This window comes from Centroberyx affinis, unplaced genomic scaffold (assembly GCF_046629955.1).
Source record: "Centroberyx affinis isolate AG114_WGS23_722 - 3 ecotype Tasmania unplaced genomic scaffold, CSIRO-AGI_Caff_v1 ptg000347l_1, whole genome shotgun sequence".
In the NCBI taxonomy this organism is placed as follows: domain Eukaryota; kingdom Metazoa; phylum Chordata; class Actinopteri; order Beryciformes; family Berycidae; genus Centroberyx; species Centroberyx affinis.
This window is the reverse complement of record NW_027279019.1, coordinates 158,100-175,571: the sequence shown is the minus strand read 5'-3', so window position 1 is coordinate 175,571 and position 17,472 is coordinate 158,100. Positions and strand designations below refer to the sequence as shown.

The following is a 17,472-nucleotide window of genomic DNA, read 5'->3' as shown; positions in this document are numbered from 1 at the left end:
GGAATATTATAGGGACATTATAGTGATTATTCATTAGGGGGGATCAGGGTGATTAAATAGATTTGTTGCTGGCCTAAATCAACCAAAAAGAAAACAGCTAGCCTACATTTTTCTGAACTCCATCCATGTCTGCCTCACCGATGCTGTCCGCGGTGCTGAAAAGACAGGGTTTCCTCTTTTACTGCAAAAAATATCCAGAACAAGTCAGTTCAATGTATCAAATTCAGGGTGGGGCAAGATGCCCACTTTAACAGTGTCCATTTTCTGTTAAAAATAAATATAATTTGAATATCAATATCATGTATTCACAAGAAGCATGCTTAAGTAAACACATTTAGAGGACAATTAAATCAGAACAGTCTACAACTTTGTTACTGTGATACAAAACATACTATTTTGTAAAGGGTAGTGGGGGAAGATGATGTTATTCAAAGATGAACAGGACTGTTACCTTCTAGAAATGATACAAAATTGTATTTGGCTTCATCTAGTGGTCATGAGTTGAATTACAGAGGGATGTTTCTCACCTCGGGTTACCCTAAGACTGATTATTATTCAGTCTTGTTTCAATATTCTGTCCTGTTTCAAGATATTGATACTTGTTTCTAGAGATTGAGATTGATGAGTGAATTTGGAGATGATGGGGATTAAAGGAAGTAGCCTACGTTGTCTACTAGTGACGAATGTTGCCTTCAAGTGCTGCTCGTAACATGGGTCATTTTGGGCCTAACTCTTGGTTCATTACTTTTGGCTGGAAAGAATAACAATACGGACCCTATAAAAAATAGTTTTTTTGGTGGCTATTGTTTTGTTTTAGAAATCAAGCGGCACAGAACTACTTCATGGTGCATTGACAGAATGAGAAAATGCATATCATGTATGTCATTGATGCTTTAATTATTTTTTATTTATTTATAATTATTATTATTTTTTTACACAGCGTCCATGCTCCCCAGCCCCTGAACGTCTCATATCGGCAGCTCAGGCGGTAACTTTCCCAGTCGTATTTATTACTCATTTCGTTCGTGCGGCCAAGCATAGTTGCAATATTTGCGACAGCACTTGAAGGCAGCGCAGTATCCGGAGCTAACCTAGTTCTTCCTTGAATGCTATGACTCGAGCAAAGACATAAGGTAACGCCAAATATGAAACATGTAACTGTAAAAAAGGTTTAAAGGGCTGTACTGCCAAGTACTTCAGGCTCCACTACAGACAGCGCTGCCTTTGTCATCGGCAGTCGTCGATAACTTAATGTTAGCAGCCGGCTAACTTCACTTGTTGTAGCTCAGCTAGCTAACGGTAACGTTAGCTACCTACCCCAGGCTAGGTAAACATAACAGGTACCTTACAAATACAAGGATTTCGCAATAGCTTCCAGAAAATTGTCAGCCGTTTCCACGCAGGCAAATTAATTGTATTGGCTTTTCGTCGGGGGAGTGTCACTTTTTGGCGTTGAACATGCGGTGTTGTGTGTTTATTAGTATAACTTAGTAAGAAGGATGTAACTGTTAGCTAAATGGGCAGATGAGCTAAGCTAACTTTAATGGTTGGGTCCCCTTTACTACAGGACAAGTTGCTGATGTTGCATGTTTGTGACAGACGTCTTTGAGTCACACGTGGTCATGTGGTATTTGGTGTACTGTAAACATCTTTTTTTTGTCTGATCACTGCTCACCAGTGTGTTATCTTATCACATTTGTTTACAGTGTTGGGAATGCAGCCACCTCTTCCACCTGACGCGGTCAGAGAGCTGGTGTGCTCCTGTCTCCACAGGGATCCAGTAGCTGCTGACCTGCGCTGCAGCCTGTTTGTGGCAGCTGCACAGAGCTACAAGAGGGACTCTTTGCTGAGACCCTTCCCACCTAGATACATAAGTGGTGAAAATAAGGATTTTGAGGAGCTGGTGAGATATTGTTTTTAATTACGGCTTTGCATCTTAGTTTCTGTGGGCATGGCCAGAATCTAGAATCACTTACATCTCCAAGCGCAAGACAGGAATTTGTCATGGTGACATTAGTGGAGAAACTTGCAATCTTACGTACAAGAACAACAGGGCCAACGAGACAGGGTAAGACGTACTGCGGACATGTGTGAGCTAGGGCTGGGCAATATATCGATATTATATCGACATCGTCATATGAGACTAGATATCGTCTTAGATTTTGGATATCGTAATATCGTGATATGGCATAAGTGTTGTCTTTTCCAGGTTTTAAAGGCTGCATTACAGTAAAGTGATGCAATTTTCTGACCATACCAGACTGTTCTAGCTGTTCTATTATTTGCCTTTACCCACTTAGTCATATATCCACATTACTGATGATTATTTATCAAAAATCTCGTTGTGTAAATATTTTGTGAAAGCACCAATAGCCACCCCTACAATATTGTCGCAATATCTATATCGAGGTATTTGGTCAAAAATATTGTGATATTTGATTTTGTCCATATCGCCCAGCCCTACTTACAACTGAACATTTAGCCCACTTCGTAGAAAATACCTAGATATATATTGTGTATCGCCATTCAGCCTAAAAATACAGAGATATGATTTTTGGTCCATATCGCCCAGTCCTAGTGTGAGCCCTGTTGCTTTGGCATTGTGATGAAAAAAGACGTGAAGAAGAAGTGTTTTGTCCTCCAGTTGACAGATGTGAGCTCCTTGCCTGGTGTGAGAGAGTTGGTGAGGCTGAGACCTGGGGAGGGAGAGCATCATCTGGCTCTTGCACACTGGGTTCTTTCTTCAAAAAGCTTTGCTGTGAAGACGCTGCAGAAAGAGGAGGTAGATTGCTGCACCTGTAATTAAACAGACTGCAGATTACACCCAGTCTCTTTTACCGTTTACTGATTTGTTTACACTTGTTTCTCTGCTCTCCTCTAGTATGCCAAACTTTGTAACCTGACAGAAAATGAAGGGATTTCTACGCCTGTCCCAGACTTCCTGTTTGAGCTGGAGTACTGTGACCAGATGAATGCCAGGTTTGAGAAGATGCGGGCGGGCAGAGACCTCTTCTACGCTTTCCATGGGAGCCGCCTGGAGAACTTTCACTCTATCATTCACAATGGGCTACACTGTCACCTCAACAAGGTCAGTGCAGTCCTGTGACAATAATAGGCCTTTTCATCCATTGTGAAAATACTGAAAAAGTGACCTGTAGACCTGTATCATTTAATGTACTCCCTGAAATCTCATACAGATGTTTACTGTTGTAGTACACCATGAGACTGTAGTCTAATCTGTGATGATTCAGGACTGTATGATAAGGACCAGAGTGAAAAAAAAGAAATATGCAATTGTCTTTTGCATGGCACTTGCAGACCTCAGTGTTTGGAGAGGGGACCTACCTCACCAGCGACCTCAGCATGGCTGTCCTGTACAGTCCCCACAGCAGTGGTTGGCGGGAAAGTCTCCTGGGTCCGCTGCTAAGCTGTGTTGCCTTGTGCGAAGTCATTGATCACCCAGATGTTAAGTGCCAGGTGAAGAAAAAAGGTATGTTCGCTGTAACATATTGTGAAAAAATGTGAACCCCATAACACTGATATGATTGGCTGTACCTTTTGAAACCACTAATTTCCTGAACTTATTTCAGACTCTGAAATCATCGACCGTAAGCGTTCAAGGGCAAGGAACAGTGAAGGAGGGGAAGTACCGCAGAAGTACTTTATCGTCACCAACAATCAGCTGGTGCGAGTCAAGTACCTGCTTGTGTACTCTCAGAGAAGGCACCTGTCCAGGTAAGGTATACATGGGAGGGGTATGGTTACACAAATCACCGGGGGCAAGATGTATAAATGATGCATACACACAAAATGTATACAATGTATGCCACTTTCCACACAAAAATCTGAATTTATAAAAAAAAGAATGTGCCGAGAGAATGTGTGTGCCTTCACGCTTCACAGCATTCGCAGACAGACTTTTATGAGTCAGTTGAGCTGAGTGTGATGTGGTGAAGAGTGGGAGACATTTTATTCGGAGCTTTAATCTTTTCAGTATACCTTGTTAAAACTGCTTTGATTTCTGACATGTTACATGTGGCTTGTAACACTGGATTTTAATATTGAAGTAATCATCCAATACCGATACCCTATTTTAGCCTGGAATTAGCCTGATATTCAACGTACCAGTGCATCCCCAGTTTTTCCTATAGTCACCTTTCGGTGTTTGGTGTTTGGCATTTTGTATTTGAGGGCAATGTTTTTGTAATGTCTAATGTTATCACTGGACATGGTGTGTAGCCTCAAAATTCATTCAAATAACCTCAAATTAGGATTTCAGAGTGACAAAGCAATGTAAACAACTTTAGTAGAACCTTTTTACTTTTTAGCATGCATAGGCCTGTATCTTATGAGCAGGAAGACTCCCAACATAAGGAATCCATAGTCACCACCTCTGTTTGCTTAAACATCTTTTTTAAGTAAAGACTTGTTTTGCTGGAAAGAGTGCCATAAGTGAGCTTTGGTTGGCCTTCTTTTTGTAACAAGGCTGTTTTTTTTCTTGTGTTGCTTCAGACATTCCCGCGGCACCTCCTGGCTCGTCAGACACCACTTTGCTCTCATGATGAGCCTCTACCTTCTGCTGCTCATATTCATCGGTGCCTTTAACTCCACCACCTTCTTATCCTTTTGGAACAGACTATTCCGGTGACAGGACAGATGGCTGGGATGTTTATCCACAGTGCCTTCCTGATCAGAGACGGACTGAAAACTTTGGCAAAGATGATATTTTATGCACCTTAATACAGTTTTCTCTCGACTATCATTTTTCTGTTTATTTGTACAAATGGTTATCATTACCACTATTCCAAGGTAACATATCTTTCCAAATTGCTATGGGGATCCTAATGTGTGTTCATGCTTTTTTTTAAATGCGTTATCAGTCCGTTCTGGGCCAAAAGCATTTTCAGAATGTTATGCAACGTTTCAGCTGTAATTTGTATGGTTTGGTAAACATCCTGTTTTGTCCTGTTTAAGCTCTTTTTTCCCCTGTTTGTTCTTTCCAACCCAAGGGAAAAAGGTGCTGGGCATTTAAAAAATCATCTTGTTTGAATAATTGGACAGATAGACTACTTGAGACAAGCCTTGAGACATCTGTTTTTTGGTAAAAAAATTATGTTAGATACTCTAAGGATTGCTGAGGCCATCAAAACTGAGGATTTTACTACATTAACATACTGTACTCACATTACTGTCTGGTTGTCTGGGTCTGATGCACAGTCTGCTCATCAGGCAGTGATGAGAAGGTTCCTCTTTCCATGGTTAAATTTTTTTTTTTTTTTAATGGTTTGACTTTTTATTACTCTATTGTTTTTATGTCATTGACTAAGTGAGGGATTTTTATACATCAGATATGATTTAGGAGTAACTTTATGGTATTGGGCGTAATGGTTAGGTGTCTTTGATGAATGGGAATTATATGAGGTGGTTGTTGTGTTGTGCTTACATTAATGGGATACTGAATAAATCTTAGGAAGGCCAGTGACAACCTCGTTCATAATAATACTTCAAATGTGCTGTTGTATCTTTATTACAGTACAGGGCTAAAGCTGTACATCCTCATGAATGCAACAGGAACTTTAAGATTTGTTACAAATTGTTGACATACTAATAAAACAATACTTTCTTTTTGAGTTTGATTTAAATGGTTTCAAGGGTTTGAATGAAAAATGTAAAATCCTTCTGAAGGTGACTTAAAAATTCACAGATGGGTTGTAATGCGAGAGTCTCTGTAAGAGTTACCAGAATGCAAGATGCTTGTATGGTTTACTTTTAAATCATTATTAAGATTGTAGATTATCTCCATAAACCCATGCACTGTGCTCAGTTTGTGCAGAAATGCTGAGAATAAACATTTAGAAATGACTGCAATGCTGCCAAAGCTGCTTCCCATTGCTACATCAAAATCGATCGTCACTCCTTCACCGTAATCTCATGTACTTTTCTATTGTTCCTGGGTTTTGTTTACCTTGTTAACTTTAACATGAGGTGCATCAGACGGGGGCACATTTATTACAGCTGGCACCCTGACAGTCCTTTGTTATCCATTGTTTTTATCAGTAAAAAAGTGAGACAGATATATGGGATTGATAACAGAGGCGGTCTGCTTTGGTGGCAGATCCTGTCGCCCTGATAGATACCTGATATGCAGTGGGAAACACAAGAAATGTAAAAACAGAATGGAATTTGGATAAACTTTGCAAGCCAAACAGCACTGTCAGACTTAGGAGACAAATTCATATATGTAGCACTGGATTTGGAAGCTGTGATACAAATGTCACAAACAGGAAAGCTGTTTACCTTAAATGAGGATATTTACTGGTGCATATTGTAGCAAGCTTTGAGTATTAATTAGTATTAATTACAAGTAATAATTAGTTAACTATGTATTCAGCAATACAGGTGAATACTTTCATTTATTCAGCCATAATTGTAATATACTGACAGCACAGATACTATTATTTCTCCTTATTGATCTTTTTGTTTTCCTCAGTCTGGCAGTTTGTACCAATTCCTTTAGCAAACTTGAATGAGGAGCTGCACATGTTTCTCTGTTTTCTGATTAAACCCCAGATATTATTTAGATATCACAGCACTTAAGATGGCAGTGATGCTGCTGCTGGCAGGTTAGACGAACGTTTACGTAAGCCTTTGTTTTAGTGGGAAAACTGTAGTTCAGTCTTGCGAAACACAACAGAGGTGTTTTTCCCTGATAAACTATTTATTTTCCAGAAACGACTCACATTTGAAGGACAGAGAACAAACTGCCCATTGTTGGTCGACTCTTTATTCCTGCTCTCTACCTGCCTCATTATTGCTGCCTCATAAACCGTCTGTTATTCAATAACCATCAACTGTCAGGGGGACCGCGCTGTGGAGGGGACACAGACACTTCAGCAGACTCTCCCAGGATGTGAAACATTCAAACAGAACAAGGTTAGACACCAAATAGTGGGAGATCAATTTGTAGCTGTAATACTATTATTCTATCCATTATTCTACCACACTGCTCTACCTCCAGGCTATTTTTCTTTTTGACATTCTACATTTTTCTACTTCAATACAGGTTTACTACAAATAGTGCATGACTAGTTAAATTCTCTTGAGTGTTTTTACAGTTTGCCCTCAGGTTAACCTGTTATGATGATGGGAATTCCTCATCATACAAATGCAAATAAAAGTTTTCAAAGCAGGTTGATTTAGTGCGCTATATATACTGGTCATATGAATTCTATGAAAGACACAATGCAGTTTATGAAATGAAATTTTAATTCTCATGATTCCAAATACATTTAATTTGAACATTTTATATTCAAGTACCGAGTACACATTGCATACAGAAAATGTAATTGGTGGATAAATTATTTTCAAGTTTTACAGAAAGGTTGGAGATAGCTGCCATTTTCCATTTTGCTACATTTGCTAGTAAAAATTTACAGAATTCTTCCAGCGACGGATCACTTCAGTGCATTTGGACAGGCTGGGACCAAACACACAAAATAACCTTCATGATTACTCTGTAAAGGAAAGAATGAGACATGATTACTGTCATTTGAATAGGTTGACTTTTGTATTTCATGCCAATAAAGCATATTGAATTGAAAAACTGAATTTAATGAGACAATTCAAAACCTCAGATTGGAGCCTCACGTATCTCAGGCAGTACAGTATGTTCAAGAAATACAGGTTCTGCATTGGTTGTTGATGTGGCTCACTGGTGGTTTGTGTTTTTTCAGATCCCACCTACCTGCAGGTTCTGGTGGCAGACGGGATGCTGAGGCAGGGACAGGTGATTGTGCACACACCTCCCAAAACGATGCACACAGGAGGGATCAGAGGGAGCGCAGGTCTGAGGGCACGATGGAGGATTCAGCAGCAGACAGCTCTGACAGGAGGTATGCTGACAGGAGCCTTGGCACTCCTGCTTCTCCAATGACACAGACCTGCAGAGAGAAATGAGGGTTTCTGTTAAAAATGATGCAGTGTAAAAGAGATAATAGGAAAAGGAAAGGAGGGGGTGAGTTGTTTCACCTGGCAGAGCAGATTTCAGACGGGTTGGCTTGACAGTATTCCCTGGTACAGTCAGACCGACAGTTCTCAGCATCCAGGGATTCAAGCACTGCACAAAAAAGTTTAAATCAAACACCCAATGAGAACCCAGAGGGAACGGGACTTGCAAATACATGGGCCTCTCTGGGCATTTCAGATTTGACATTTCTACTTTATCCAGAGCCGTAAAGAAATAATGAAAATCTCTTAATTTAATCCCAAACTACTACTGATAACTGTATCAATGAGAATGACAACTCTTCTCACCCGGGGGAGATAAGAGGTGTAATTATGGCTTAACTGTTAGGGAGAAACCTTTGAATCAAAGGAAGCCTTGACCACGCTATCGCTCTTCACAGCTCATAAACAAGATTTACCACATTGGCGCCATTCCCTTGACACTGCCTCATATCAGGGCTCACAAAATGAATTTTGGGCCCCATATTACTGACTTTTTGTGATGCAGAATGCAACATTTACTCGTTGCTGAATTTTCTATCAGTGATGTATCAATGCACTAGTGAGGAAAAGAATAAAAAGATCTTGTGGATACTTTCAAACAGCATTAAATGTAAAGTGAGAGATGAAAGAACACTATCTAGCACTATTGTACTATTCAGTGATAAAAGGTCAACCCAGGGATTCAATGCACATCATAGGATACCTGCTTGATAACAATGAAATTCTCCTTCTCATATTCACTATAATACAGGTAAATTAAAAACATGATCTTGCCTGCTTTACAGATCCCTCTGCTCTCTGCATCTGGTCTGTCAGTGGTCTCACACACCAGCCCCTCATCACACTTCCCCAGGTAATCCCACGTCCCTCCGCAGGTCTCCCCGGCGACCCTGGCACACGCCGGACAGCAGCCGCAGACGCCCGTGGTGATGCCTCCTGTACACTGGAGCCTGAGCGCCCGGCGGGAGGTGCAGTGGATCCGCTCGCAGGGCGGGCAGTGCAGGGCCTGCAGCAGGTGCTGAGCCGACCCGGACGCCATGTCTTCTGACCCCATCGCCCCCACGACCGCGCTCACCACTAACAACATCCACATCCTCGTGTTTTTATCAGTCTGATGGTTTCCTGGAGGTGAGAGGAGACCTGACACCACCTTTTATACATGTGTCAGTCCTTGGGATAACACCAGCAGCAAGACCTCAGAGTTTACGAGCCACAACCTCCACCCCCACTGACAGCCAATAGTTGAGGGCAGGGGGGATTTCACTGGGTGGATTTAGTGGAAATGCACTGTTAATTATCCCCACGGTCTTATCTTTACAATATCAATGCTGTTTTTCTTTTTTTTTGTTTTCAAATAATTCCTCCTTCTGAACAGATAAGTTTGATGGAGGTGGAAAGACTGGCCCCCTTTGTATTTGGAGTCACATGACCACTGAGAGGGGCAATTCAGTGCACGACTACAATCAGGTAATGACCTATTTCTTGAAAGAACAAAAGGACAGGATTAGGACATCAGCAGGTTATCTGAACAACAGTCAGGACATCTCATGCTCGCAAGCTCTGAATAAAAACTCTTGAGTTGTGTGCCGTGAAAGGAAAAAAAATGATATGACAATCTATTAAGTTGCATTTTACAGGTCCATTCAGACAAATAAACATGACAGACATAACAGGAATACCATGATTTATTTTTCTTTTTATTGGATGTGGAGGCTTAGGGCAGAAAACAGCAGAACAGTACAATAGGTGTAACACAATATGTCAAATGCAAACTCAGGTATTTCTGGTACATGTGATTGTAAGATGGCAGCATTATTACCCGGCTCTTCAAGATTACAAAACGGTAAATTTAATTATTTTTCTAGTCATTCCTACAGCGGCTAAAACAAATTATCAAAGTTATATGCATTCCACCTTGAGACCGAACCAATGCATTGCAGACACCATTTCAGTTTTGATTTTTATTCAATTAGGGCTATACTAATAAAAACACACCAGTTATTTGTACAACCAGTTCAGGAAATGTCCTGTTTAAAAACAGAGTGTAACAGTAAAATGAAAACATAGATCAGCTCCTCCTGATGAATACATTTGGTCCATTCTCAATACAAGCCATATGCAAATTAACACCAGAAAAAACACATAAAACAACTGCACATTCAGCTTCCTCACACATTTGTTATGGGTTTTGACCAACAGAGTGGAAACTGCACTATATCGTCATGTTAAGATTATATTCAGATGGAAACATTCATATTTTTTTATCAATAGAAGTTACTGTTTAAAGCCCCAATCTGACTGCAGAATGGCGTATTCTGTTGAAACATGCTGTCACCCCACATCTTGCTTTGTTTATGTTGAAATTCCTTGGAGATTTTTTTTTCAGTCCTACATTTAATGATTAATTAACATATTAATATAGGCTACACCGGTGGTTTGAGGTTCAATGGGACTTATTTCCCTAATACAAGTAAAAAAATGTGGTCAAAGAAATAACTGATTTGAGTTTTAAATGGGTAACTCATGATTATAAGAATCACATCAGTCCTCAGTTTTAACACCTTTCTGGCAATACTTTGATGTACTGTGCCATAGCTTAAAAAAAAAAATCATATTTAAAAATGTATCCAAAAAATCATATTTTAATCATTTTAGCGGTACTGAAATATTCAGCATATTGTTAAAGGTCATGTAATAATGTGAATATATTCTTAAAAGGAAAGTTGGAATTTTTACATCCTGCAAATGCAGAAACGTGCTGTGTGTTTGTCTCATCTGTGTTTCCATGTGTCCGTTCACTAACGTATCACCTGTAACTGTTCAAGATGATGAATGAGACAAAAGCTCGAATGCTCAGTAGGGCTGTGGGACAAAAATTCATCTAGGATTTTGACATTAGTACAGCATAGGTATGGACCATCAAGAGGGATGTTGAAGTCCTCTGTCATCATCAATATGTCAACATTATTTTAAACTCGAGTCACTCTGCTGCTGCAGTGTGGAAGGATTGTGGTGCGCATTTTGGCAGGAAGAAAATATATTTCTACAACTGAATGTACAGTACAAGGCAATGGGTTTCGCGAACTTTGACATGAAAAACCTGAATCAAACGGAAGATAATGCAGTTATGTCTTCACTCTTTTCTGTAGAAGCCATTGATGGCATTTTTGGAACAACTTCTACAATCCCTATTTTAACACATTACAGTAGCATTGTTTGGCCAGCAGCAATGAAGCCACACCAGAGCCTGTTGCTGCTGACCCAATAATACCACAGATACCATAGGCACCACATTACCCAACCTTTCCTTTAACTGAACTTAATGCTTTAATTGCAAATAAACGTGAGGCCTACACATCATATTTTGGAATTTACACCTGAAAATAAAATGTATTCCCCAGTAAGATGTGTAACTAATTGACTTGTTTAGGCCTACATGTTGCAATTTCATTTTAGGAATGTACAACAACACTAACGGATGAAAACATGACAAATTCTTACACTTAATTTGCATAGAATGACAAATGTAGTTCCTCTTACAGAAGTCAGATTATTTTTTTCTTTGACCACCGAGATAAAATTTGGTAAACTTTCAGAGATGCAGAAACTGTCTTCCATCATTTTAATACGTGCTGTAGGCAAAATGGATGTCAACTCATTTGAGAGGATGTTTAAATAGTGTGGCCAATCCAAGAACAGATGAATACTGATTATTTCCAACAAGAAATAACCATACTAGGATGTTGTTTGTAACATTATTCGACACATTTTTGACATAAGGGATGGATGAGGGATGGCTGTGAGCAGCAGGAGAGCGGACGGTTTGATACGAGGGATTACATGAAGTCCTCATAGTCCTGTGCATAACCTCCATCGAACTCCCCATAGTCTGCAAGGTCGTCCTTCATCTTGGCCTTTAGCCCGCCTCCAGGAGTCACTCCCTTCTTCTTCTTCTTTCCTTTATTTTGTTGCTGTAAAAAAGGAAAGATCTGGATTTACTTTCAATTACAATGGTACAACTCTTGGTACAACCCTTCATGTTTTAAATCAACATTGCTGTTACAATGTATTACTTTGATGAGTACCTAAGTAATTTAACACAGCAGTCTTTCAAACTGGGTAGAACTCCAAGTTCTTTGTTAAAGTAATGCACACTATAGAATTATGTTTCTGCAAAATTGTATCCATCATTAGGAAACTGGGAATCTGGGGGTAAATCATCCTTATTTAGCATTAAATTAATTGGGAAATGTGCTGTTGTTGCCCCTATGACTCCCATTCATTATGAATGCATGAAACACAAACCTTCTCTTGTTTCTGTTTCTCGCTGAGTAAAACTGTGATTGAAGTGTTGATTTTCTTCAAGTCGTCCACCTCCACTGTAAGTGAGATATAAAAAACAACTCTTATCATACAGCAGTGACAAATTATTCCTCAATTGTTTTCAAGGATATGTTACATTGCATTACAAACAACACAAACTGTTGTCAACACTGTCACCATTAAAGATGTATTGCAGTTAAGTGAGTAGGCTACATTGCTATTTTTTACAAATTAAGCGTCAATACTCACAGGAGAGACAGAGATCTCGAAACAAAGACTCTAGGAAGCCGGAATAATGTATGGACTTTTCAAGAGGAGATATCTTGTCTTTCAACAGTTTCTCAAACTCTGTGAAGTCGTCTTTCGAGGAAGGGCTTATGGCATCAATTCCCGCTACGTTGTTTGAGACACCTACAACAAAGAAAACCTAATTAGAGCATTGATAAATATTCAACATAGATGGGGTTTATTTCAAAGATGTGAAAATATCCTCAACTGTTAAACAAAAATGGCTGTTTTAGCAGAACAAAAAGAAATGGGCTAACTCCAATTTCATATGAGTGCTACTCTAGTGCCAAAGGACATTCAACTAAACCAACAAGGTGTAACTTATGATTTATAATGGCAGCAGAATTGTCTGTGGCAGAGACAATCACTTAATGCCAACAGATACCAAAAAATGTGAATGCAAATTAGTCCAGTATTAGAGACAGATAAATCCATGCCAAGAAAATAATTTCACACCTTTCAAGTTTTAATACAAGATCATGATTTGTATTTTTTGTGCTTGGCTGGTTTTGCTCATTTCAATCCCACAGACAAAGCTTCTTACACCCGAGCCTAACTTGTTATAATCAAATAAGTCCTAAATCCTAAATTAACCAATCCAAATTTGAGGCACATTAATGAAAGCCACTTAAATGTTCTGCAGACTCGAACACTTGCTCCAATAAGGCCCAGTTTTCCTAACTCGATCTATAAGTCTGTGAAACCAGCTCAATATGTTTCACCTTACAAAAAAGTTAAAAATCACAGTAGCAATAAGATACTATTTCTTTGAGAGGGAAATATACATCAATGCCGAACTTTGGCCCTGTTCATACCATGAGCTTCATCCGCTGGCTCCAGGTCAGCCTCCTCCTGCGGTGTCTTCACTTCGAGCTCCTCAGATAACTCCTCCTCTGGTGTGAGGTCTGTGCTTTCCTGGGATTCCTCTAACTAGGAAGACATCAATAATGAAAATGATTTTTGACTAATTTGGATTTCTGATCAAAAAATGAACACAAGGCAAAAGCACAAAGTATCAGCATACTTAATTCAATGTAAAAACAAGTTGAGAGATCATAAAGCAGTTAACTGTGATCTGTTTTATCAATTTGAGTTTTAAGTAGGGCTGGGTATCGGTACTCGATACCTTTAAGGTATCGACTGAAATAGCCCAGTACCAAGTAGTATCGAAACTTCTCCAGTCAAACGATACCTGCATTGGATACTTTTTGTACACAGATCTAGAAAAAAATAACTATTTGTATGGTTTTGCTCGCAGCCAATCACCGCAAGCATTCTTCGATTTAATGCCATGTGTGATTGGCCCACTCCCGCAGCCGCTACAATTATTGGTATCGGTATCACTTTAAGGGTACTGGTATTGGTACTGGTATCGTAATTTTTTAAACAATACCCAGCCCTAGTTTTAAGTACTGGAACAAATTAATTTAACATTTACAAAGTAATGCAAGGTCAATATTTGGTCTCAAAGCCCTTTATAAAATGAAAAACGGTCCGAGTTATTACCCTCAACTTCACTAGACTCTTGATATCTTCCTTTGAGCTAAGTAAGGCCTAAATGCAGCTTCTGAATCTGAGTGTGATTGCAGCTGCAGATTACAGCAATTTGCCTCAATGTGCAACACAGATAATTTATGAGATGGTTCAATATACACATCTTGATTCAAGTTAAAGCACTATTTGTATGTGTACTAATTATAGTCATATACACTTTGTTGGGGGATTCAATTTGCTAATAGGGAATCTGTGCAACATTTAGATCTCACCATAACTCAAGAGGCAGATCTATTTCACAAAACAAATTTCACAAAACAACACAAACATGAGACAATTACAGGTTCAAAATATGCTAAAGCTCATGGCTGCCATATATTGATGTTATTTTCAAGAGCTTGGACAACAAATAAAGCATGAATGACATCTTCAATCATTGGAATAAACCTAAAGCCAACAGTAGGGTGTCGTAGGTGTCACTATGCACTGACTCGAGGTGGGCTCAGGACAGAAGCTTATACTTCTTATCACCAACTAATGAGAGGAGACTTTTTGTTCCACATAAATTGCCAGTTGCCTCTTCTTGCTATTTGTTACCAGTGTTGGTGAGTCAATGGGAGAGAAAAAGTAATTTCTTTCAAAATTGACTGCAAATCCTGCCAAAAACTAATGACTAACTAACGACAGTATGGACCTAAATGGCCGCGCACATTTCAACACGCCAAGAGGAGGCTGCTGCCAGTTTCTGTTCAGCAATTCCATCCTGCAGGGAGTTTTTCATAATGATCTATAAGATGAGCTTCTCTTAAATTCCTGGACTTTAAAGAAGGATGCAACATTTTTGATTTGAAGGTGAAAGAAGGAATCTTTACATCTGAGTGAACTATTCTGGAGAGGAGTACTCACCCTTTTTCTCAATTCCTCCTGTTTTTTTCTTTGTAGATTTTGTTTTTCTTTTATTTTGTCACTTAGTTTCTTCTTCTCTGATGGTTTTGTCTCTGTAAAAAGCAGCGGACAGTACAGTGTTGGAAACAAATGCGACTGTGTCCATGTACGTTAACACTTCAGTTCCCACTGGGGTCGCCCATGCTAAAAATGGATACACTCCTGGTACTGTAAAAGCATCCATATATTAAGGTTAACTGGAGGTAAAATTTCCATTTCTCACTTTCCTTCAGGGGACACTGCAGAACTGCATTTCTGAACAATTTTAATAATAAAGTAGCAACAGTTGGGAGTCCTGAAAGGATAAAGCTTTGAACTGTACAAAGTGACTTTTTGAATGACACCTACCATTGTATTTTGGGGGAAAGCTATGTATGAACTATCAGAAAATTGATCTGTGACTAGGACTTTTTGCAATGATACAGTGTCATCTCAAGATTGAATGGCTGCAATGTTTATCTACTGACCTGTTTTCTTATCATCATCTTTCCGCTCTTCTTCCTCGTCATCCCAATTATCCTGTAAAGGGGAAGAGAAAGATCTGTGAAAACTGGAGAAATGCAAAGGGGAGGATATCAACCCAATATTCAAATATCTGTATTGTAGGGCTGGGCGATAATTCTATATTATCGTTTATCGTCTTTCAGTGGAATCATATCGTGTGATGACACACATTTCTGCTGTCTAAATTGATGATGACAAGCAAATTTTACTTAAAAACTTTGATAAAATGAGGTATGGTAGGAATATTATTTGAAAATTTCAGTTTTGTTTGACACCACACCTAACATCACCATTCGGTTCAATGAGATGAACATTCATTTGATTATTTAACGTGATTTTGCATACATGAACCATATCGTAATATATATTGATATTGAGAAAAATCCTTGTGATTATCATGATATTGATTTCAACCATGTCGCCCAGCCCTACTGTATTGTATCAAACTTTGAGAGACAGAAACCCGATGATATTTTTGTGTGTGTGTGTGTGTGTGTGTGTGTGTGTGTGTGTGTGTGCGAATGACTTAATGTGTGCATCAATATATAGTATTACAACAAAATGTATTTTTCACATAAAGTACTGCCTCCTGCCACAGAGCTGCAAAGGTTTTCAAATTACCATTATATAGCTTTCTTCTCATTCATCAGAATATAATGCTTTTCCAAGCTCAAATAGCCATGGCACTATTGCTATTGTAATTTAATGGTTCAATAAAATTTTTGCTTGTATCACTAATGCAAATCAAGCAGATCATTACTATGCAACCATGCAGTTAAATAAACAGGATGTACACACAGCAGTTGGGGTTTCAACGAGCCCAGGCACAAAAACATTTGCATATTTAAATGTATTAAAAGAAATCACCAAAGTTTCTCACATTGTCAAATATGATTTGTGTGTAACAGCTTCATTCCAAATTTATTGTGGATACATTCAGTCAGGCAGGGAGCCTAATGTGTGTGTGTGTGTGTGTGTGTGTGTGTGTGTGTGTGTGTGTGGAGACCTGAAATCAAGTTCTGTGGTAGGAACCTTTGACTGTCATGGCATTATCATCAGTACAACGCATTAATACATCCATGATTAAAACACGGAAAACTGTTGAGTTACCATGGTGACGGCTGAACATTTCAACTTCCGAGTGTTTAATGATGCTCATTTCCATGACAACATTACCAAAAATATAATGGAAGCCCTCTTAGGGGTTGAACAGAAGGGGATTATCGTGATACAATATGAATTATCAGTTCTGAAAAGCGCGGACTTATTTGCTAAACACTCTAGCTAACGTGTGTTTTTTTGTTAGGCATTAACAGTGATGTCATACACGTTACGTTATCTCCCCTTCTCTCTCTTTGACGGTAGACGTCAGGCTAAAATGGATATTAAGTTACCTCACTACTAGCTAGCTAACGTTAACTACCTTGACGTCTTCCTCGTCGTCTTCACCTTCCCACTTATCCAACACAACCGGCTTCGCTGCTGGCTCGTCCGGCTCGAAAGATTCAGCGTCTGTTGAACCGTTAGAAGGAAATGTGATTTCCAAAGAGCTTCAGTTTAAAAGTGCATTTCTTCAGAGATATCAGAAGTTGGACACTCACCCCAAGAGTCTCCCTCCGCCATTTTTGCAGGGGTCCGGACTGTAAAATGTTCCGTGAGTGAACAAGTGCGCAGACAGCTACATAGTTCCTACTTTTCTGTGACAGACTTACCAAATTCAATGTTTTCATTATGCTAAAGAAAAAATGCTTATGCTAAGTTTTATTTTTTACATTTTATTGCTAAGATTACACATTATGACAATTTCTTTCACTTTCCATTGTTTATATTTTCAAATGCACACATTAAAACAGTATTAGACTAACTGGAATAACCTACATGTTTGTGATCTGTTGAATATGCTAATATATT

General features: G+C 39.1%; 3 protein-coding genes across 4 annotated transcripts; 1 reads left to right on the top strand and 2 right to left on the bottom strand.

The window, feature by feature from the left end:
* The first annotated feature begins 1,060 nt into the window (after window positions 1–1,060).
* parp16 (poly (ADP-ribose) polymerase family, member 16) lies at window positions 1,061–5,802 on the top strand. Of its 2 annotated transcripts, none has more exons than XM_071515390.1 (7): window positions 1,061–1,133; window positions 1,707–1,903; window positions 2,645–2,782; window positions 2,882–3,088; window positions 3,319–3,490; window positions 3,591–3,735; window positions 4,636–5,802. In XM_071515390.1, exons 2-7 carry the CDS (start codon window positions 1,715–1,717, stop codon window positions 4,646–4,648), a joined length of 864 nt encoding a protein of 287 aa, XP_071371491.1. In that variant the 5' UTR covers window positions 1,061–1,133; window positions 1,707–1,714; the 3' UTR covers window positions 4,649–5,802. The 2 variants fall into 2 exon arrangements, with proteins under 2 accessions (XP_071371491.1, XP_071371489.1); XM_071515388.1 differs by having other exon boundaries at window positions 4,513–5,800.
* Window positions 5,803–7,454: 1,652 nt separating this feature from the next.
* Window positions 7,455–9,100, bottom strand: LOC139641110 (cysteine-rich motor neuron 1 protein). Its single transcript, XM_071515365.1, has 4 exons — window positions 8,782–9,100; window positions 8,029–8,116; window positions 7,745–7,940; window positions 7,455–7,514 (listed from the first exon to the last, which is right to left on the bottom strand). The coding sequence occupies exons 1-4, from the start codon at window positions 9,098–9,100 to the stop codon at window positions 7,455–7,457; spliced, it is 663 nt and encodes a 220-aa protein (XP_071371466.1).
* Window positions 9,101–9,691: 591 nt separating this feature from the next.
* eif3ja (eukaryotic translation initiation factor 3, subunit Ja) lies at window positions 9,692–17,203 on the bottom strand. The gene is made up of 8 exons (XM_071515371.1): window positions 17,163–17,203; window positions 16,985–17,073; window positions 15,525–15,576; window positions 15,019–15,110; window positions 13,434–13,548; window positions 12,580–12,741; window positions 12,313–12,386; window positions 9,692–11,978 (listed from the first exon to the last, which is right to left on the bottom strand). The coding sequence occupies exons 1-8, from the start codon at window positions 17,182–17,184 to the stop codon at window positions 11,844–11,846; spliced, it is 741 nt and encodes a 246-aa protein (XP_071371472.1). The 5' UTR covers window positions 17,185–17,203; the 3' UTR covers window positions 9,692–11,843.
* Between the last annotated feature and the right edge of the window lie 269 nt (window positions 17,204–17,472).